Consider the following 21,095-nt stretch of genomic DNA (forward strand, 5'->3'; position numbering starts at 1 on the left):
GGTGGTTTCAAGGCAAATAATTGTATAAATTGTAGTAAAAAAAATTAAAGGTATATGTATTAACATTTCTGTTTATATACAGGGTAACCCAAAAAAAGGTTGATTTAATTTTTATTACAAAATTTCCGTGTCATTTAAACGTGTTTTAGTAATATGACACCTTTTTGCCAACTTCTGTATAGCTACAATATCAAACCTAAATAAAATAGTATCTAAAAATTATGTTATTAAGTTCTTTGTCTGATAAGTGGGGTCTGTCGCTAAATTATATAACGATTTTTGATTACATTATCAGTAGATATCGGAAATATTCCATAGCAGACTATGTAAATATAATTCAAAGCTCGTTTGCATGGATAGAGACATTGTTATGTCCCGAAATTTGTTTGCTTTAAGCAACTTAATCCAATACCTATGTAACTGTATGTTTACAATTATTCCAGTGCTACTTTTAAACATAATATTATTTACATTTAGATGAAATTGTCGTATATCTTGATGATAATAAAGTAATACATTTTTGATAATAATTCTCTAAAAATATTCTTATTGCCAAAATAACCGTTTAGTTTGAAGAAATTTATATCATACTAGTTGAAGCCTGGCGCATCCGCCACGACATCAGGAAAAAAATACTTTTTATTTTTTTTAATTAAATGAAAAACAAAAAATCCGGCGGCGACAGTTTTTAGAAAAGCCAATTAGCTATCTTTTAGTAAAAAAAGCAACTTTCTTATTTTGTCGTTACTTCAGTAGAGACGACACAGATAAACATTAGCATTTTATATAAGTAGATTTGTGCAAATATTTTTAGGGATAGTACATTTCGACCCAGAAACACGCCTATCAGGTTTTTTCGAGAAAAAAAATTGAAAATTGGGAATTTTTTGAAAAAAGGTTTGGAAATTTTTTTAGTTTTTAGTTATTTTTCGAACATAAGTTTTTTAAGACCATTTAGTTTAAAACATAATTTCTTGATAATACATCAACATATACCTATATACATATATACAGGGTGAGTCCTAAATAAGTGCAAATATTTTTAGAGGTAGAGTATATTTCGACCCCAGAAACACGATTATAAGGTTTTTTTCGCGAAAAAAAAAATTGAAAATTTGAAATTTTTCGAAAAAAATTTTGGAAATTCTATTAGTTTTTGTTAAAAAATATAATTTGTTGATATTATGGCAACATAGGTAGTAGATTAAATTTACAAGAAAGAAAATCCAGAAAAGATCCAGTGGTTCTCAAAATGTTAGTAAAAAATATTTTTTTTTGGAAATTTTAGTTAAATATTTCGGTTATTTTAGATTTATTTGAAAAACGGTAAAGAGAAAATATGTTTCTTTTATCGAGATCTACCAGCCATGAAAATATTTGCACTTATTTAAGACTCACCCTGTATAGATAGTAGATTAAATTTACAAGAAAGAAAACCCAGAAAAAATCAAGTGATTCTGAAAATTCAAGCAAAAAATCATTTTCTTAAAGTAAAATAACTCGATTATTTTAAACTTATTTGAAAAACGGTAAACAGAAAATATATTTCTTTTATCGAGATACACCATCCTTGCAAATATTTGCACTTACTTAAGATTCACTCTGTATTTTTCCAATTATCTTGAATTTAAAAAAAAATGTTTGAAATTTTTTGCTAATAGGATTTGCGACAAAAATGTTACCTAACCAAATATTTCTATAATTCCTTAATTTATTCAAAGGAATCAAATACTAAGTAGTTTTGATAAAAATCTTTACGTTTTAGAGTTTTAAATTATGTCTTTATTTTCGAGAAAATTTAGTCCAAACATAAGGAATATTATGTTGATTTGACCATCAAAATTTTAAAAATATAGAAGTTGTCTAAAAATGTACTACAATACGGATATAGTATAATCCTTTATCTTTAATTTTCTTATTCATTTGTATAAAAATAGCTAGCCAGTTTTACATGAAACGTTAATTGCTGAACGCTTATTTTGCTACTTTTTCGTACTAGTGAAATGGACTCTTAAAGAAAATATAAAACAATACACCGATCAAATAGAACTTAAGCGTGTAATTAAATTTAATACGAAAGTTCTATAAATCGTTATACTTTTCGACATTTCCTGTCCGTTTGCTGAGAGATCAAAGAGTCACACCCAACCTTTAGCTTGACGTTAAATTATACAAACGTGCTTTATTATTATTACACGACGTCCAGACAGTCTTAAAATTAACGTAACCTTAGATCATTTATTATCAATCGGTCGCAACGGATTAATAAAAAGAATATTTAATGATAAAATATCACTCACCCTTCTTACAGCCCTCGATATAAGAATATAGAAATTTTAAATGTGAGAAAATTGTAGTGGCAAGGTGGGTGGAATAACAAGTTATTATTAATAAATCGGGTAACCCCTAATTACGAGATCTATACTGTTAGATTTTTACACATTTCCGGAAAGCTATAAATTAGAAATGGGTGAACTACAGGATACATTGAATAAGGTTCTTATTTCCTTTGATATTCTCTTTGCAGGAAAAGTTAACATATCAAAATCAAAGAATATACCTAGCTAGAAAAAGAATGGACTCTGCCATACTGAAAAATGGTCCTACAGAAGTGGCGCCATCTATTGAGTAGGGCTTGTTTTAAATGGATCGAAGCGCGGGCTTTTTAAATGAGCGTATTTACTAAATAATTTTACTCTAAAATAATTAAATTTGATTATTAAATATTATTTTTTACACAAATTCAACAATACTAATAACAAGTATCGTTGTGATGTGTAAAAAAATAAGATTTAACAGTATAATATATACAATTATTAAATAAAATTAAAGCCAAACATGTGAAATATTATTTATTATTTAAAGTTCTTATTTATAAGTCAAATATTTAAACATCGTTTATTATAATAAAACAAGACCGACATAATACGCCCAAAGTTTTGTAAATGGAGTAAATATAAATAGGTACTTAAATGATGGCAAAAATAAAAGACTTGCATTATATTTTTAGGGCCAGAAACAAAAGGAATTGTCTAATTAAAACACATATAACAAATTCATAGAACAAATTATAGTTTGAAAAACGTTTTGATAATCATTTATTTGATAATATTATGATTGGCGCTATGACAACGACAATATTTTTTGAGAATTTGACAATAATATGACAATGGCCGTTGGAAACTATGGAAACTACAAATAATTTCTGATTTACCGCCATCTGGCAATAACTAGTAGCAACTTCTTAACCTAAAAATTAATTGCACTACCACCTAGTGGCTAGGGCTGGAAATATTTTATTTGAGATTTCCGTGGAAACGATGGAACCGCTTTTGCTATTTCACTTTCCCGCCCCTGATCAAAATCGCTCTCAAGTCAACTTGACACTATTAACAGCTATTAAATATATAATCTACGACAATGTCATTATGACACATTTAACATTGTCATTTGGATGTCATTATGGCTTTCATTAGCACTAGTGCTATTATAAATTCATAATAACACGCAAATTTTAAAATAAGAAACAAGCAAAAAGGGTACCTAAATACGTTTATTTATTGTAAACATTAATTATAATAACAGTACAATTGGTTAAATTAATTCCAGACGATGACAGGTGAGTTGAATTTTTAGAAAGTAAATTTATTTCCTGAGTGCTTGAACTTGTTGAAGACCCATCATTGCCAGAAATGTTACTCAAAATATTACATGACACTTTTTTTCTTATTTTCTTTGGAATTTTTTTATAGATATAGCTCTCTGCCACTGTGTTAGAGCGCCAACCATCATGTCATTTAACAGTTAATAAATCCACTCCTGAATCTGCAAGCAACGACGCAGATGAGCTACAGAAACAATGTCCAGTGTATTGTTGTGGATTTGGAAGACTTAGGAACAATGCTATTTTATACGGCATTTTCCCTAAAGTATTAGGTAATGCCAACGGGTTGCTTAATACATTTTCCATTTCTATACCCCACAAAAAATCGAGTATGTTCTGTATTGCTTTGCCGCATATCTATTGTATATCTTCGAACCATTTCCACCATATTTATTCCTTCAGCATTCCCTTTCGTTATAAAAAAAATCTCGTGATATCTTTGTTTTCGTAAATGGAATAATGACATGAATGCATTGTCCTTCATCTTTAACATTTTGCAGCTGCCGATTTGTCAACTCGATACGCCGGCAGGCTCCCGCAAATCCCACTATCAATGAAACTTTTGTCAGGAAATAAGTTTTATCATCAGCTTCCAACAAGAAACGAGTTATGTCTTCTTTTCTTAAAATTCTCGATTTTTTTGACCGAAATCCTTCCGATTTCCTTTTTAGAAATGCAATTAAATGGACGTACTTACTAATATCTGTATTTTTCTTCACTGATATAACTGAACGTGACATGGAATAATAGGAGAACCTTTTCGTTACTACTATTCTTGATTCCTTTCCCTTTACACCAATCTTCAAGTTTTACATAGGCTTGCTCGTACGTTTGTCTTGGTATTTCGGGAAGTAAGGAATCGACAACGTTTTGCGCAATGCCTTCAATATTCGAAGGGACACTTTCTCAGAATCAGAATCACCCATATTAATATTATTTTTTGCTTTTTGCTAAAACTGAACGTTTAACACAAAATTGAACATCAATAATTGAGTTGTCAAAGTCAAAATGGAAAAAATCAACAAGGACGATTACCACGGCGTCGACTAATAAGGGCACCTGATAATTTTGAATTTTAATTTTTATGAGGATATCTCTGATATTTTGGATCGTCCCTCGTGTCGCGTCGTTGATTAAATTTTGAATGATACACGTTCGATACGAACTTTTTAATGAAACTTGTGTAACTAAACGTTACACGCGTTTCATTATGATGTTCGTATCGAACTTGTATCATTAATAACTATTATATTGATTCCTTATATTTTTAATTTTATCAAGTGCATTTGACATATATTTGACACTTTAGTTTTGTTAACTCTATTACAATATTTTGAACGGGAAAGCGGTAGTAAAGACCACAGTAAAGACCCTTTATATCCCTTAAATACTGTAAGAAGGTGAGTTTTGTTGATGTAATTAGTAACTGTTTATATATTTATAATAAATTTACTAGTATACATTTTCTCATCTCAACAATTTTTTAATAAATAAATCGAGTAGAGTAAAAGTTATCGGTATTAAGTATAAACTAAAATATTAGAATAAAAATCGGCGATCCGGAACAAAATGTGGAATAATAATAGCTTTAATGATCATTCTGTTTCCATAACAAAGTTTAGGGTGTACAGACACCTGAAGTTTTCTCACAGTTTGAGACGCAATAAGACTATAATATCACCTGGAAGTCAAAGATAATGAACGGATCAGTTAGCCAGTGCCTTGCCTTATTTTCGTTAAATATTTTTCGAAATTAAAATCGTATATCGAAAAAAAAAGAAATCAACATGTGAATTTCGCAAAGTGTCGCAAAAATAGTTATTTTTTATACAAGACTTTTTATAAAATGGTATTTTATCGTCGACCGAAAGGATTTTCGGAAATTTCGGGAGACGATAATACAATTTTATCGTCGTGTATAAAACAATATTTTTTTCCGTAGCGAGTTACATTTTAAAAAATATTCAGAAATTATTATTTCAAGGAATTTATTACGAGTAGAAAAAATTTTGTGCTGGGTTGGCGTTGGTTTCTATGTAATTTGACAAATAAATAAAGCTGTCTCTTTAGTTGTCAGTTTTGAGTCAATATTTTTTAATTCTCTTGTCGTGATTGAATTGGAGCCAGAAATGGCTCAAAACGAAATAAGTAAATTACCGACAGATATTCAGGCTGACGCGACAAACGCCATATCCAAACTACTTCCATTTAGATCCCGAATAACTTATGAAAAGGAATACAAAAATTTTCAAAAATGGAAGCAATTAAAAAACGTGCGAGAAGAAATAAAGTTTTTAACCTATCCTATTGGTAGATATGCCAATGCGTCAATGATTAGAATGGTCACTTACGAAATTAGTACTGGGAGAATTGTCAGATCAGGGGCTTGGAACACCCTCATAAAGGAAATACCACTCCTGCAACTCCCAGTGGACGATATGCCAAGAACGTACAACTTTGAGAAACATCTCAATGTAGTATTGAGCAATAAAAAGGATTGGAAGAGCGAAACGCTTGCCCAGCAGTTAAAAGACCATACCATAACTTGGTATACTGATGCTTCCAAAACCAATACGGGAACAGGGATCGGAGTGTTTGGGCCGAGAGCTAAATACTCCGAACCGATGGGCACTTACCCTAGTATCCTACAGGCAGAAATCTACGCTATCGAAAGATGCGTACAACTTATCTTAGATAGGAACTATCGGAAACAAGAAATAGCAATCTTATCTGATAGTCAAGCAGCGTTAAAAGCGATCAACTCAGTATGAATCAATTCGAAATTGGTCAAAGAATGCATAGAGAAGCTGAATAAATTAGGCAAAGAAAACAAAGTCCTCCTACTCTGGGTGCCTGCTCACCAAGGGATAGAAGGCAATGAAAAAGCAAATAATCTAGCTAGGAAAGGAGCGAACACTCCACTAACTGGACCAGAACCGTTCTGCTTTCCAAGTGGTAACCAACTCAAGGCGGAATTCAAGAACTTGGAAGATTCCATCCGCAACCTGGAATGCAACACCCAAAATCTTGCAACGGTCTAAGACACTCGAAGAAGTTTCTGAGGGCTTATGATCAAGAAAAATCACAGATCTTCCTGGGTTTAAGTAAGAACAATCTTCGGATTGTCACGGGGTTTTTAACAGGACACTGTCTCCTCAATGAACACCTCAGTAGATTGAAACTAAGAAGAAACGGTGAATGCAGATTCTGTGGGGGAGATGGGGAAACACCAGTACACCTCATCACTGAGTGCGCCGAGACGACAACCATTCGTGCCATGAATTTTGGTACGACTGATATTGGAGATGGAGAACTACCCTCTATAAAACCGTCCCAGATACTGGCTTTTGTCAAAGCCCTGGGACTGTATGATGAGTTATGACTCAAGAAAGGGGGGCACAGAGGATCTGTAAGGTCGCAGTGATTAACCCCCCTCCCACTCATTCTAAATTCTAAATTCTAACCTATCCTCGCTGCTAAAGTATCATTTAATCTACCCTTGCCGTTAAAGCACTATTATATCTTCTATTTTTGATAGATATAAGGCAATTTTTGCAATTTTTATTTACCCAATGCTACGCCAATGGAGAGACATTAAGGGTTGCGACTTTTACACAACTTTATTCAACTTTTAAAATCGCTCGGCGGCGTTAAATTACAAACGCTATTTTGCTTAATCACGGAACACTTACCAAATATAATTTATGAGGTTAACAATTTAATGCCGGTATTGCATGCGATTTAAGACGTAAATGACAAGTGAACTATTCGTCTTCTAAGTTTTTATAATATTTTTTTACGCTGGATTATAATCCGTATTTAGAATATGTTCATTTGTCATCCAATCAGCGAAGAAAGTACCTACATTATAAAAAAAATATTGTAGTACAGCCCTTGGTACTCTAGTCGCGAGTCACTATACAGGGTGTTTCAATAAACATGACCTCTCATGGGGAGATTCCTGACGCAAAAAATTTCTGTCTTTATTTTTTTTCGATTTATTATATCGGATGCGTCTCAAAAGTGGCTCACCCCCTATAACTTTTTTATTTTTTCAGATAAAAAAAGAGATTTGGTATGTTATTATATGACATAAATTAGGATTGATTTACGTATTCAATTGTTTTTCATTTCACTTCCTGTCACCGAAAATTACTACAACTTTTAATTTTTAAATGACACCCTCGGTATTTTTTGACATATCATATGTCAACTTCTTTTGAAATTTTCGGATATGTTTATTTGAAATTGTAAAAAAAATAAAAGAAAAATGTTTAAACAATTAAAATTAATTGTTTAAATAGTTCATAACGAAAATCTGACCAAGTGTGTGGTATCAAATTATTGGTAAAAAAATTCTTTTTCTAAATAAGCTAATGAGCCACCCTCGTTCCATTAGAAAAAATTGAGATATGATTAAAAATACGATTTGGACATCCTTTAACCGGCCAGGATAAGACACAAAAACATTAGACGATCAAATCTATTTTTCCAAGACTCCTTGTTTAAAAATTAGTGTTTTTAAAATAGCCATGCACTCTAGATTGAATTTTAAAATACGATATTTTTAAATGAGAACGTCAAAAGTTGACATATGATATATCAATCTATTCAGAGTGTCATTTTCTATCGAATAAATTAAAAAAATTCCGAGGGTGCCATTTAAAAATCAAAAGTTGTAATCGTTTCCGGTGAAACAGGAAGTGACCGAAAACAATTGAATACGTCAATCAATCCTAACTTAAGTATGTCATATACTAACATACCAAAACCCGTTCTTTTTATCTAAAAAATAAAAAAGTTATAGAAGTGAGCCACTTTTGAGACGCACCCGGTAATTTTCTTCCAAGTGTCTTTAGCGATTTGAATGAAATTTTGAGGGTAAAAGTTACTATAAGTAGGCCTGTTCCAAACACCGGAACACCGTTTTAACACCGGTGTTGGGCTGACACCGGTGTTGGCACCGACACCGGTGTTGATACCGACACCGGTGTTGATACCGACACCGGTGTTCATTTCGATACCAGTGTTCATCTACAACACCGGTGTTCATCTCAATACTGGTTTTGACTACGACACCGGTTTTGATATTGACACCAGTGTTTTGTAAACGGGTTAAAGAAGAAATAATGATAATTAATAAGTTCAAAATAAACCTGATAATAATAATGTCGTATCGGTGCTTATTTTTATAGTTTATTAAAGCGCACCGATTTTAACTTAAAGCTTTCAAATTTAAATATTATTTTTCTGTCAGACTAATCACTAAAATAAAGTAGAAGCGATCAGATAAACAACTATAAAGTAAAAAATTATTCAATCAAAAACAAATAGAAAACAAAACATAAACAAAAATTCGTAGCTGTAAAGTAAACTAAAAAATATCACATTAAAAAACTAAAAAAACAAACAAATTTGTCACAAACGTCGTTGTCACTATCGACAACGACGATCGACACCGGTGTTCATCGCGATACCGGTGTTGAGATAAACACCGGTGTCGAGATAAACACCGGTGTTGAAATGAACACCGGTGGTCATCAACACCTAACACCGGCATTCAAATCTCAAAACCGAACAGGTCTAACTATAAGTGCGACATATTTTAATGCAAAAAAAAGTATCGACATATTCACCAGGGGCGTGCATATGGGTTATCACTGGAATATTTTTCTCTAGGAACTATACAGGATATCCCATATTCAAGCTTCATCTTTGGATCTCGAAAACTAGAAGTGATACGAGGTCGATTAAATAGTTGCGCAATTTGATTCTGATCAAAATTCCTAAAGCTTCCAAATAATTTTGAAGAACCCGAATATTCGCAATTTTATTTTTATTTTTTATGTGATAAATATTGTTTACTTTTTTATTTAAATATTGGAAAAATACAGTTGTTTAAAAAAATTGACTATTTAATGTTTTATCTATCAGACAGTAAAGACAATTTAAGTTTCGATTATGTCAAATCGCAATTAAAAATACTTGAATGAAATAAAATTTTGAAAAAGTCTTATAATAAGTTTAGCAGACCTATTACGACTGATATTTTCGTTTGCAAAAATAAATAGCTTTGCATTGGTATCGTGAGTAATAATTATGTTTTTTTTGTGTGTCAAGTTTAAAGATAAAAGTTAGTTCAGGTAGTCCCCTGATTACCTATGGATCAGTTGCTTGTAGTGAAGTACAGAGACTGGCATGTATCTGCATCACAGGTGCCATGAGAACATGTCCAACAGCAGCAATGGAGGTCATTCTAGACCTAACACCACTGCACATTGTCGTCGGTAGTTATTGCCAATGCGACAATGGTTAGAATGGTCATTGACGGAAACAGTACTGGGAGAATTTTCAGGTCATGGCCTTGGAACACCCTCAAAAAGAAAATTCCACTTCTCCAACTCCCAGTGGATAACATACCAAGAATTTACAACTTTGAGAAACACCTCACTGTAGTGTTGAGTAATAAAAAAAAATTGGAAGGAAGAAACGTTTACTCAGCATGGTAAAGACCATACCATAACGTGGTATACTGATGCTTCCAAAACCAAAGCAGGGATAGGAGTAAATAGGCCGAAAAGTAAATACTCCGAACCAATAGGCACCTACCCCAGTATCCTTCAGTCAGAAATTTACGCTATCGAAAAATGCGTACAATTTATCTTAGATAAGAATTATCGAAAACAGGAAATATTGGTCCATCCTATCCGATAGTCAAGCAGCACTAAACGCGATCAACTCAGTAACCATCAATTCGAAGTTGGTTAAAAAATGCCTAGAGAAGCTCAACAAATTAGGCAAAGAAAATAAAAGTCCTACTCTAGGTGCCTGCTCACCAAGGGATAGAAGGCAATGAAAAAGCAAATGATCTAGCTAGAAAAGGAGCGAACACTCCACTAACTGAACCAGAACCGTTCTGTTTTCCAAACGGGAACCAACTGAAAGCGGAACTAAAGAATCTGGAAGACTCCATCCGTAACTTGGAAAGGGTATCCTCCAAGAACTTACGACCGGGAGAGATCAAAGGTTTTCTTTGATATAAGTAAAAACAATCTTCGGATTGTCACGGGGTTTCTAACAGGACACTGTCTCCTCAATGAACACCTCATTAGGCTGAAGCTGAGAAACAACAGCCAATGCAGATTCTGTGGGGAAAATGGGGAAACACCAGAACACCTTATCACTGAGTGCACCGAGACGACGACCATTCGTGCCATGAACCTTGGTACGTCTGATGTCGAGGATGGAGAGCTGGCCTCTGTGGAGCCGACTCAGATACTGGCTTTTGTTAAAGCCCTGAGACTGTATGACGAGTTATAACTTGTTATAACTCAAGAAAGGGGAACACACAATAGATCTGTAAGGTCGCGGTGATTAACTCCCCTCCTAAACATTCTAACATACATTCTAGTTCAGGTAACAATTAATTAGATTTATACATATAACATTTTTTATTATACATACCATACCTTAATTCATTTACAATATGGAAGAAAATTATCTATTTAATATTTTTCAAAGTACTACTTTTACATTTTTATAATAAAATATAAGATTCATGTGTACAATTAATTCTTCCTAACTTAATATTTGTTCCATATAATTATTACTTTCAAATTTTTAAATATATTGCATTTAATATACAGGGTGTTTCAAAACAAATGCGAAAAACTTCATGGGGTGATTCCTTGTTCAAAATAAAGGGTAGTTTGCTTCATAAACGTTGGGTCAAAAGTCAACCATTAGGGAGATATCGCGGTACAAAGATGGCGGAAAAATAATGTTTTTATTTTTTATCTTGAAAACGAAAAGAGATAGACTAATAAAATTTTATGGAAGCATTACTGTTAAGAAAACACACTTTCTGGTAATTTTTTCACTTTTTTAAAATGAGTGGAAGGGGTTGAAATAAACTACCCCTATCATTCTTGTTAACGAAATTTAAAGAAAAATCTTATCAAACACATGCAATAAAATTAACTTGAATAGTTTAGTTTGTTTAGAAACTTTTTTATCTCTTGTATTTTTTTGATAAAACTCACCGATTTGAAATTAAAAAATAAAATGTAAAGCATTACATGTCAGGCCAAAAAAACATTTTCTGATAAAGAATCTAGTGGGCTGCTGTAATTTTTTTAGGAAAAAATCTAGTCGGCCGCTGTTACTTTTTAGGTTGTTCCTAATATTATTTTATTTGACATTACTCTACTGCAATACGTTATTATCTAAATTATTATTATTATCGTTATTATCACTAGATTTTTAATCTAAAAATGTTTTTTGTCCTGACATGTAATGCTTTACATTTTATTTTTTAATTTCAAATCGGTGAGTTTTTTCAAAAAAACACAAGAGATAAAAAAGTTTCTAAACAAACTAAAGTATCCAAATTAAAGCATTTGCATGTGTTTGATAAGATTTTTCTTTAAATTTCGTTAACAAGAATGATACGGGTAGTTTATTTCAACCCCTTCCACTCATTTTAAAAAAGGAAAAAATTACCTGAAAGTGTGTTTTCATAACAGTAATGCTTCCATAAAATTTCATTAGTCTATCTCTTTTGGTTTTCAAGATAAAAAATAAAAACATTAATTTTCCGCCATCTTTGTATCGCGATATCTCCCTAATGGTTGACTTTTGACCCAACGTTTATACAGCAAACTACTCTTTATTTTGAACAAGGAATCACCCCCTAAAGTTTTTCGCATTTGTTTTGAAACACCCTGTATATGTAGAATTTATTTTTTTGCACAATCCAAGTCCCTAATATTCTTTTTATTCTCCTAACAAATTTAACGTAAAGTAAGAGACTAATTTTTTCAAGTAAAACATCAAAATCCTTAACCTAATCTATTTTAATTAAAACAATCAGTCTTTTTTATAACAACAAAAACTTCAAAAAGTTCTTTTGTTATTATTGATCTTGAAACAATAAGAGATTGAACTTATTTTTTATTATTTTCTTAGGTATTATGCTAATTTAAAGTCATCTTCACAGCATCCTGAGGTGATTTGTATTGAGCAGACTGGGAATCATCACTTTCTACAGGTTCCTTCAATAAAGTCTTGTGTATCACAAGATGTGATATGCTACATAGTAAACCAATTGCACTAAAAACGTGTAAAGAATATTTCCCACCTATATACTTGTAAAGAATTCCTCCCAATATACTTCCTAAAGCATAACCTAAAACAAGTTAGAAAACAAAATTATTATACAGGGTGATCCGAACTTTATTCCGGAAACTTCGCCAGCATATTCTGCAGATAAAAATAAGTAAAAAAAGTTCGTATAAATGTATGTCTTAAAAGGATTAGTTTCGGAGATACAGGGTGTAGAAGTTTTAGTTTTATTTCGAATTTTTCCAAATAATTTCTGAAGCAACGTCAATATTTGGATGAAATTGGTGTCCAGGAGATTTTTGACATGAGAAATTTGATTTTGATGTCAATATGCTCCGATTTGTAGGGGGCGCCATCTACATGTGTTTTAACTCTTTTGAAGAGTAATAACTTTTCGTCCGTACCTGTATAACATCTTAACACCTTACTTATTCTTATCTGCAGAATATGCTGCCGAAGTTTCCGGAATACAGTTCGTACCACCCTGTATACTATTATTACAAAGAAAACGGATAATCCGCTGCTATAAAAAAGTTACATATTGGTTTTCTTCTTTGATATTTTCAATCCATTTTTAATAAATATGCGAACAATGATTCTTTTTTTTAATACATAACAATTGAAACCTATTTTTCTACAGGAGGGTTGGTAGTTTTTAAATGGAATACTACATTTTTTCTGCTCAGTAGATTTGTTCTGTATAATTCTCACACTAAAGCTTACTTCGGGTTTCTCTTATTACCGATTCTGAACCGTCCTAGAACTGTGATGCGTATGCGCAGAAGGAAATATAAAGACATTATTTTATTTGCGCATGCGCTGCAGAGTTCTAGGACGGTTCAGAATCGGTAATAACAAGAACCCGAACAAAGCTTATATGTCTCCCTAATATTGTTATCAATATTATCACTATAATATACAGGGCGTCCCAGAAATAAGTGCAAGTATTTTAAGGGGTGGTAGATCTCGATAAAAGAAACATATTTTCTCTTTATCATTTTTTAAATAAGTCCAAACTAAAAAAACTAAAAAAATTTCCAAATTTTTTTTCAGAATTTTCAAAATTTTTTTTTCGCGAAAAAACCTCATAGGCGTGTTTCTGGGGTTGAACTATACTACCAGTTAAAATACTTGCACTTATTTCTGGGACACTCTATATATTTTACAGATTTAGCCGAAACATATATAGTTAGAAGTGTTCAACAGTAATTTTTTTATCAAGCCACAAAATAATTTTGGTCTGGTATTTTACGCGTAATATTTGTGAAACGGCTAAAAATTTTAAAATACTTTAAATACAAAAAATGTTCATTTTTTAATTCTCCATCTGACAAAAAAATAATATACAGGGTGTTGCTATTAAAAAAAAACGAAGAAATATTATTTTATATTGTAGAAAGTTAGGCATAGGCTTTTGAACACCCTGTGTGGTTTAAGATTACGATATTTATAGCATAGTAAATACAGACCAACTATAGTAAATATTTAGTATAGTTTTGATTTCAGGACACATCTGGTATTTTTAATAATTTTTTTAAAAAAGGCCGAAAAAATATATTTTTTTATTTATTTATTAATATTTCGGAAACTATCAAAATACATTTAATAATATCTTTGAATTATATAAAGCGATCAGAAAGGAAACTAAAAATGCAATAATATACAGGGTGTTCCATTTAAAAAATTATGCCAATCCATATTTTCCTGAAATACATCCTAATACAACTTTAGGTCTGCACTTACACTAAGGGTACGAACATAGTGGACGCAGGTTTCTGCTTTCCGGCAGCCAGCGCCGTCTCTGGGTACCTATTCTTGATCACTCGCGTCTTCAAATATCGCTCACATCTCGCATCTCCGAAAAAGCCATATAACAATACACGTGATGCGTAACTTTGCGTATATGCATCACGTGTATTGTTATATGGCTTTTCGGAGATGCGAGCAGGGTTCGGAAGTGGTTAATTAAGAGGAAATTTACCTGATTAACTAATCTAACCTAACCTAACCATATATTCAAACGCCGCGCCCGCCGCGCCGCCGCGCATAGGGGTAGTTGGTCTATAAACCTGGCCAAAAGTGATATTTTTTATTTTTCATTTTTTATCTTAACTGAATACAAATCTATAAATACTAAATGTAAGCACGTTTATTAGCTTTTTTTAAGTCGTAAGTTGACTATCAAATAAATAATATATTTCAATTATAAGTATGAATTATCTTGAGTGTATTCTGAATATTTCTAAGATTATAAAATAGTTGGAATTGTTTGTAGTGCTTTTTTGCAAATTGTTTATAATAACTGTCATGTTGGATACAGAGCCAGCTGGCAAGTCCTGTTTTTATGCCATATTTTTATTTTGAAACGTTTTCTTCTATTCTATTTCTTTATAATGTTTTATATTTAAAAAATCAGAGGCATTTTTATAAGGTGTAAGACTATTGGGCAATATTCCGCATAGAAATTAGTATCCGTTCAATGCTTAAAGTCTCCAGCTTTGGAATATGTACAAAAATCTTGCGAATATTTGCCACTGCCAAAAAAACATTGATTTAAATAGATTCTTAAAGGAAATAGTCTTTACCCTATAACACCCATCCTCGCTCAAATATCGTCTATAATATACAAATTACTTTCTTGTTCTAGCATCCTCATCCAATTGCTTGGTTTTGCACAGAATGGCCTTATTTGATCGTGGCCTTATTTGATCGGAGGGTTTCAGAGTAGAGGAAAAAATATTGTGTAGGAAAAACAAAATGAGGTTCCATATTAGCACCCTGTCCTCTAATAATTAATATTACTAGCAAAAAAGCAAAAAAATCATAAAACATAATTTTGGCCAACTTTTAGTTCTTAACACCCTCTGTGCGCCGTCGGCGCCTGCCAAAGCAGAAATAAATACATTTTCGTTCCGGTAAAAGCGAGAACGCCGACGAACGCTGGTTGACGGCTCCTACCTGCTTTTACTGTGAACTAACCGATTTGATAACACGCTTTAATTTCTCAAGGTTATAAGCGCAAGGCGGCGCGGCGCGGCGCTACTATGTAACCATATACAGGGTGTCCCAGAAATACGTGCAAGTATTTTAACTTAACTGGTAGTATAGTTCAACCCCAGAAACACGCCTATGAGGTTTTTTTCTAAATATTTTTTTTGAAAATTCGGAATTTTTTGAAAATATTTTTGAAATTTTTTTGCAATTTTTTTTTAGTTTTTATTTCAAAAAATAATTTCTTGATAATATGGCAACATAGGTAGTAGATTAAATTTATAAGAAAGAAAATCCAGAAAAGATCCAGTGGTTCTCAAACAAATATCGAAGTATTGGAAAGAATATGTAAGGACCAAGAACTATTGACTACAATAAAACGATGGAAAGCAGCATATTTTGGTCATATTTTTCGAAATAACAAATATAGTTTCTTACAGCTGATCGTTGAGGGAAAGATTGAAGGACGACGAGGCATCGGGCGTAAACGGTTTTCCTGCTTGCGGAATTTGCACCAGTGGTTTAATATAGGAGAGGCAAGTGCAATTATCCGTTTGGCTCAAGACAGGGAGGAATTCCAATTGATGGTCGCCAACCTCCGATGAGGAGAAGGCACATGAAGAAGGTTCTCAAAATTTGAGCAAAAAATCATTTTTTTTGGAAATTTTCAAAGTAAAATAACTCCGTTATTTTGGACTTATTTGAAAAACGATAAAGAGAAAATATGTTTCTTTTATCGAGATCTACCACCCTTTAAAATACTTGCACTTATTTCTGGGATACCCTGTTTATAACAATACACGTGATGCGTATACGCAAAGTTGCGAACGATGTCAAGAATAGGTGCCCAGATTGGCGCTGACTACCAGTAAGCGGCAAACCTGCTTGCACTGTGTTCGCACACTAAATCCCTAAAGTTTTTTTTTTATTTTAGGAGCTACAGATGCCGACGCACTATTGCCAGCCTTGTATCTACTATTTTAAATTTTGTGCCGTATGATAAATTAATTTTATATTATATAAAAAACTCTGTAATCTATATAATTATTTGATTCCCTACCGACACCATCGTCCATTCCAGCGGCTATCCCTTGCATGGTAGCTGAAGCCCCTGGTGGAGCCAATTCATTAGCATAAGCTACCACTGTGGTATATGTCAGGGCATAGGTAGGACCCTGCATCAAGAATTCGATTGGTATAATCCACCAAGGGTTTGGTGCTATGGAAATCAGTCCAAGTCTTAAAGCATAATTCAGAAAACACATACTGAAACAATGTACGTGTCCTACTCTTTCCAATATCTTTCCTGAAACAATAAAAAACAGACTGATTCTCAAACTTAATTAAACATATTTATAAGGTCTTAAATCTTAATTTAAAACAGATATATTATTTGGAAAATTCCAGACCTGTAATTTTTAACCAATCAAAACGTGTTTTTTTGACAAATCGCCATGGCAACGGATAAATTTTAGTGAAAATTTCACACCTCTACTTTTCAACCAATAACATGCTTTAATGTTGACTAGTTACCATGGCAACTGAAAAAATTTCCGGAAATTTTTTCGAGGCGCCACGAAAACTTTAGTGGAAATTTTTGACAGTTGAAAAGGTAAACATAAGATCTACAATCATAATGTGAATAACTACAATGTCTATATATTGAAATATTACCCATTTGAGTTTTAGCATTTGATGTAACTAAGGTTGGTAATATTTTTTATTTAAGGAAATATGTTAGATATACCTACATATGAATTTCTTCGAAATTGCCATGTTCTAAAAAATATAGTTCTGCCGCCTTTATTTAACTAAAGCTGGTATTTTTCTATTTAACGAAATATGATGGATATATCTATATGATTTTTTTAGAATTTATTTCATGTTGAATTATCTTCAATGCCAAATCTTTAATGATATCGACTAATATAGCAAAATAATAACGAAACACATTTAGTAATTATAGGTTTTATTAATATTAAAAACACAATTATTGTAAATGTTTGTAGGCTGGCTTGAATTGGTGGTTTGAATCTGGGTATTTTCTGTTTTATTTTGCATTGTGCTCTGATCATGATTGAACTGGCTAGTACTTGATGAAATGCTCCTCATGGATTCAATCATCTGTTGATGATGTTCAGCGTCCAACTGTAAGTAAGGTTTGATCGACTGACTATTACTATGTCCAGTAATTTTAATGAGCTGTTGTTCACCAACTCCTTTCTTGGCCAAATTCGAAACAGCTGTTGCTCTTGCAGAATGATTGGTTATTTTAACTTTTTTAGTGTCAATTCCTATATCTGAAGCTGCTGATTTAAACCATGAAGATACAATGTTCTTACCAACTGGGCTATTCTTGTACCATCCTTTCGAATTGGGTTGATTCCAGTATGGGTTTGGTGTTAAGAATAGTCTGTCGGTTTGAATAAGATTTCCCCTTTTTTCCATCAACTTTCTAAACAAGCGAACCGGACACATTTGTGGATTTTCGAAATTTCTAATCAACCATTTACTATCCGACAGTTTTTTAGAACCACCTTGTGTGGTTTTAGAGAAAATTGGATTATATTCTATCCGACCTTTTGGGTTTCCGAAATTATCAGTTTCTTCTTTGAAGTATTGGATACAAGCAGAATGTCCTTCCCCTCCTCTCCATGCCAGCTCATGTGAAACTATGTGAAAAAATTTACGCTGCAACCCATCTGGAGTATTTTCATCCCACATTTCAATAATTTTTTTGTATTCGTCACTGGTTAAGGCTGAAGCACTCACTTTTCTTTTTGCTGAATCTCTCTGTAGTATTTTGCGCTTAGCATCGCGTGCAGCTCTGGCGGTCACAAATTCCACATCAGAAAACGGATTAAATTTTATTTTATATTTTTCGTAATAAATTTCTTGCAACTGCTTAGCAGTAGAGTTCCACATCACTTTGACCACACTTTCCTTATAATCTTCAAAATTTTTCTTTTTCATATTAAATGCGTAGTCCTCCAGTATAGTAGCCAGCTGTACTACACTCATACACTCATGAATATTATACGACTTTTCATCACAAAATTCAACAAACTGTTTCCAACACTTGATTTTGATTTTCGGGTGTTATCTGGTTTTATATTTTCAATTTCTTCTTTAATGACTTGTTGGTTTACTTTTCCAAATCGCGACATTTCGCTATACACTTCTTACTCTACGTACAGACGTTTTAAAACTAGTAATAGCTTAATAACAGAATCGCAAACAAAAATGACAAAACACATAATATGTCAAAAAAATCAATACCTTGGCCAACTTAACAAATTGAAATTATTTTAAAATGTCATGTTGGATTAATATTTTTTTTTTCAAATTTAGGTGTGAAATTTTCTTACCGAATACCACGCAAGCTTAAATTATTCCTGGAAATTTTCTTTCGGGCACGAATATTTTAGGAAAATTATCCCTCGTCTTCGACTCGGGATAATTTTCAAAATATTCGTGTCCTCAAAAAAATTTCCGAAAATAATTTAAGCTCTTGTGATATTATAAGTGAAAATGTTTCCTTGTGGGCACCCAACAGCGAACTATACTGGAAATTTTTTGACGTTCATAATGACAGAATATCTTTTTTGGAGTCTGGTTTTTATTTGTTTACATGATAATTTTGATACATTTCAATTACAAAGCTGAGATGAAAGTTTTAAACTGCTTCCATACGCTTGACTTCGATTTCCTAGTATTTGCGGGTGTCAACTGCTTAATCTCCTGGCGAATATTTTCTTTGCTTTCATGACCGAAGCGAAACATTTTTTTAAGCGTGCCGCTTGACAGCTTCAAAACTGAAATAGTTTTTTAGGTTTGGGTGTCACTTAGTTGTCATAGTAACTAAATAATCAATTCGACCAAAAATCCAAAAATACATTTTAATCATAGATAAATGCAACAAGTTTAGATTGGAAAGCCCGTAAAAATTTTAGGTCGCGAAATTATTTTTGGTCGCGACCGTTATACGCGATCTGGCGCTGCTATAGCGGTCGCTAAGAACAACGGCAAACAAAAACAGAAATAATTTTCTCTTGTCAAAGTCAGAATCTTCAAAAATCATAATAATCTTTCAAAATCTAAACCGCTCTCATTAAAGAAACTCCGAAAAGTGTTTATAGCGTCCATTTTCAAAGTAATAATTGCTATCTTGTGAGTTTAATTCAAGTTTTATTTACTCCAACCGGTGATAATTGTGGAAAAGTGGCATTAAAAACTTAAAAATCTGTGCTGTGAACTGTGAACTGCAAAAACCATCGTGGATCGTGGCATAACGTCGGTTTCCAATGTTTCATAGGTATTTCATACATGCGTCCTTATATAAAATAAAGTTTCTTGTATGCAACACATTGTATTTTATTTATAAAATTAAACGAAAATAATAATAAATTTGAATAAACAATATTTGGCGATATAATTCCGGAAAAAGCCGAACCGCTCCGAAATTTTTAAAAGTTTTGGGTCGCGACCGTTGCAAGATAAGCGCCAAATAGTGTTTATATTCATTGCCTGGAAACTTATATGGTGAAATTTTGATAAAATAATTTAGTACTCACTAAAAACACGGTATGTCGCTAGTGGCAGGAAAAATAATTTTTAGAGGTTACTAGTTTATTTGGTTGCCTATGATATGCATATACAGGGTGTTTCCTAATTAATCTAAAAAATAAAAAATCGTTAGAAAACGGCTTAAGGCAGGCTCTTAATAAGTATATTTATTTTTTTCTCGGCAACCGTTTGATGAACAAGGAAAACTCAAAAGATCAATTTTGTTGAAAAAGGATGGCCAGTCAAGAAAAAAAATATATTTTCTTTAAAAAAGCAGTAGTGTACTATTTATGTTAAGCAAAATATCGATTTTTTTTTAATTTTTAACACCCTGTAGATCAGAAAGGAAGTACTTTAGACCCAATGGTTATATAAAAATTATTTTAAGAACAGATGAGGAATCACACCACAATTTTTTAGACTAATTAGGAAACACCCTGTATATTGTCAACTTGACAATGATTGTTGATAAATCAAAAAATATCTTTTCTGTGAAAAAAGCCCGATTTTCGCAGGAAAAATTTTGGTTTTTATTGAATTTGGGCCTGCGTCTGCAAATACCCGGTATGTTGTTTAATATTCTGTCTATCTAAATTTTAAATATCATAGTCAGAAATAGTTTTATTATTTATTAACTGTAAAAATGGTATACTTATAGGTTTTATCAAATATTGTGATTTACTTTCTACCTTGTAGTCAAAATTTATATTTAATAAACTGTAAAATATATATATTCTTATGTTTTATTAAA

At 32.3% G+C, this 21,095-nt stretch overlaps 1 protein-coding gene across 6 annotated transcripts in view; it reads right to left on the minus strand.

The window, feature by feature from the left end:
• Window positions 1-12,504: 12,504 nt before the first annotated feature.
• Window positions 12,505-21,095, minus strand: part of LOC115884765 (major facilitator superfamily domain-containing protein 6) — a 29,992-nt gene continuing 21,401 nt past the window's right edge. For all 6 annotated transcript variants that reach the window (XM_030903441.1, XM_030903439.1, XM_030903440.1 and 3 more), the window contains exons 7-8: window positions 16,839-17,084; window positions 12,505-12,851 (exon numbers count right to left, since the gene is read on the minus strand). In XM_030903441.1, the coding sequence (XP_030759301.1) occupies window positions 12,640-12,851; window positions 16,839-17,084 (458 nt within the window). In that variant the 3' untranslated portion in view covers window positions 12,505-12,639. The remainder of the gene's footprint in view (window positions 12,852-16,838; window positions 17,085-21,095) is intronic.

Source organism: Sitophilus oryzae, unplaced genomic scaffold (genome assembly GCF_002938485.1).
Source record: "Sitophilus oryzae breed Bouriz unplaced genomic scaffold, Soryzae_2.0 scaffold_357_pilon_pilon, whole genome shotgun sequence".
Taxonomy (NCBI): Eukaryota; Metazoa; Arthropoda; class Insecta; order Coleoptera; family Curculionidae; genus Sitophilus; species Sitophilus oryzae.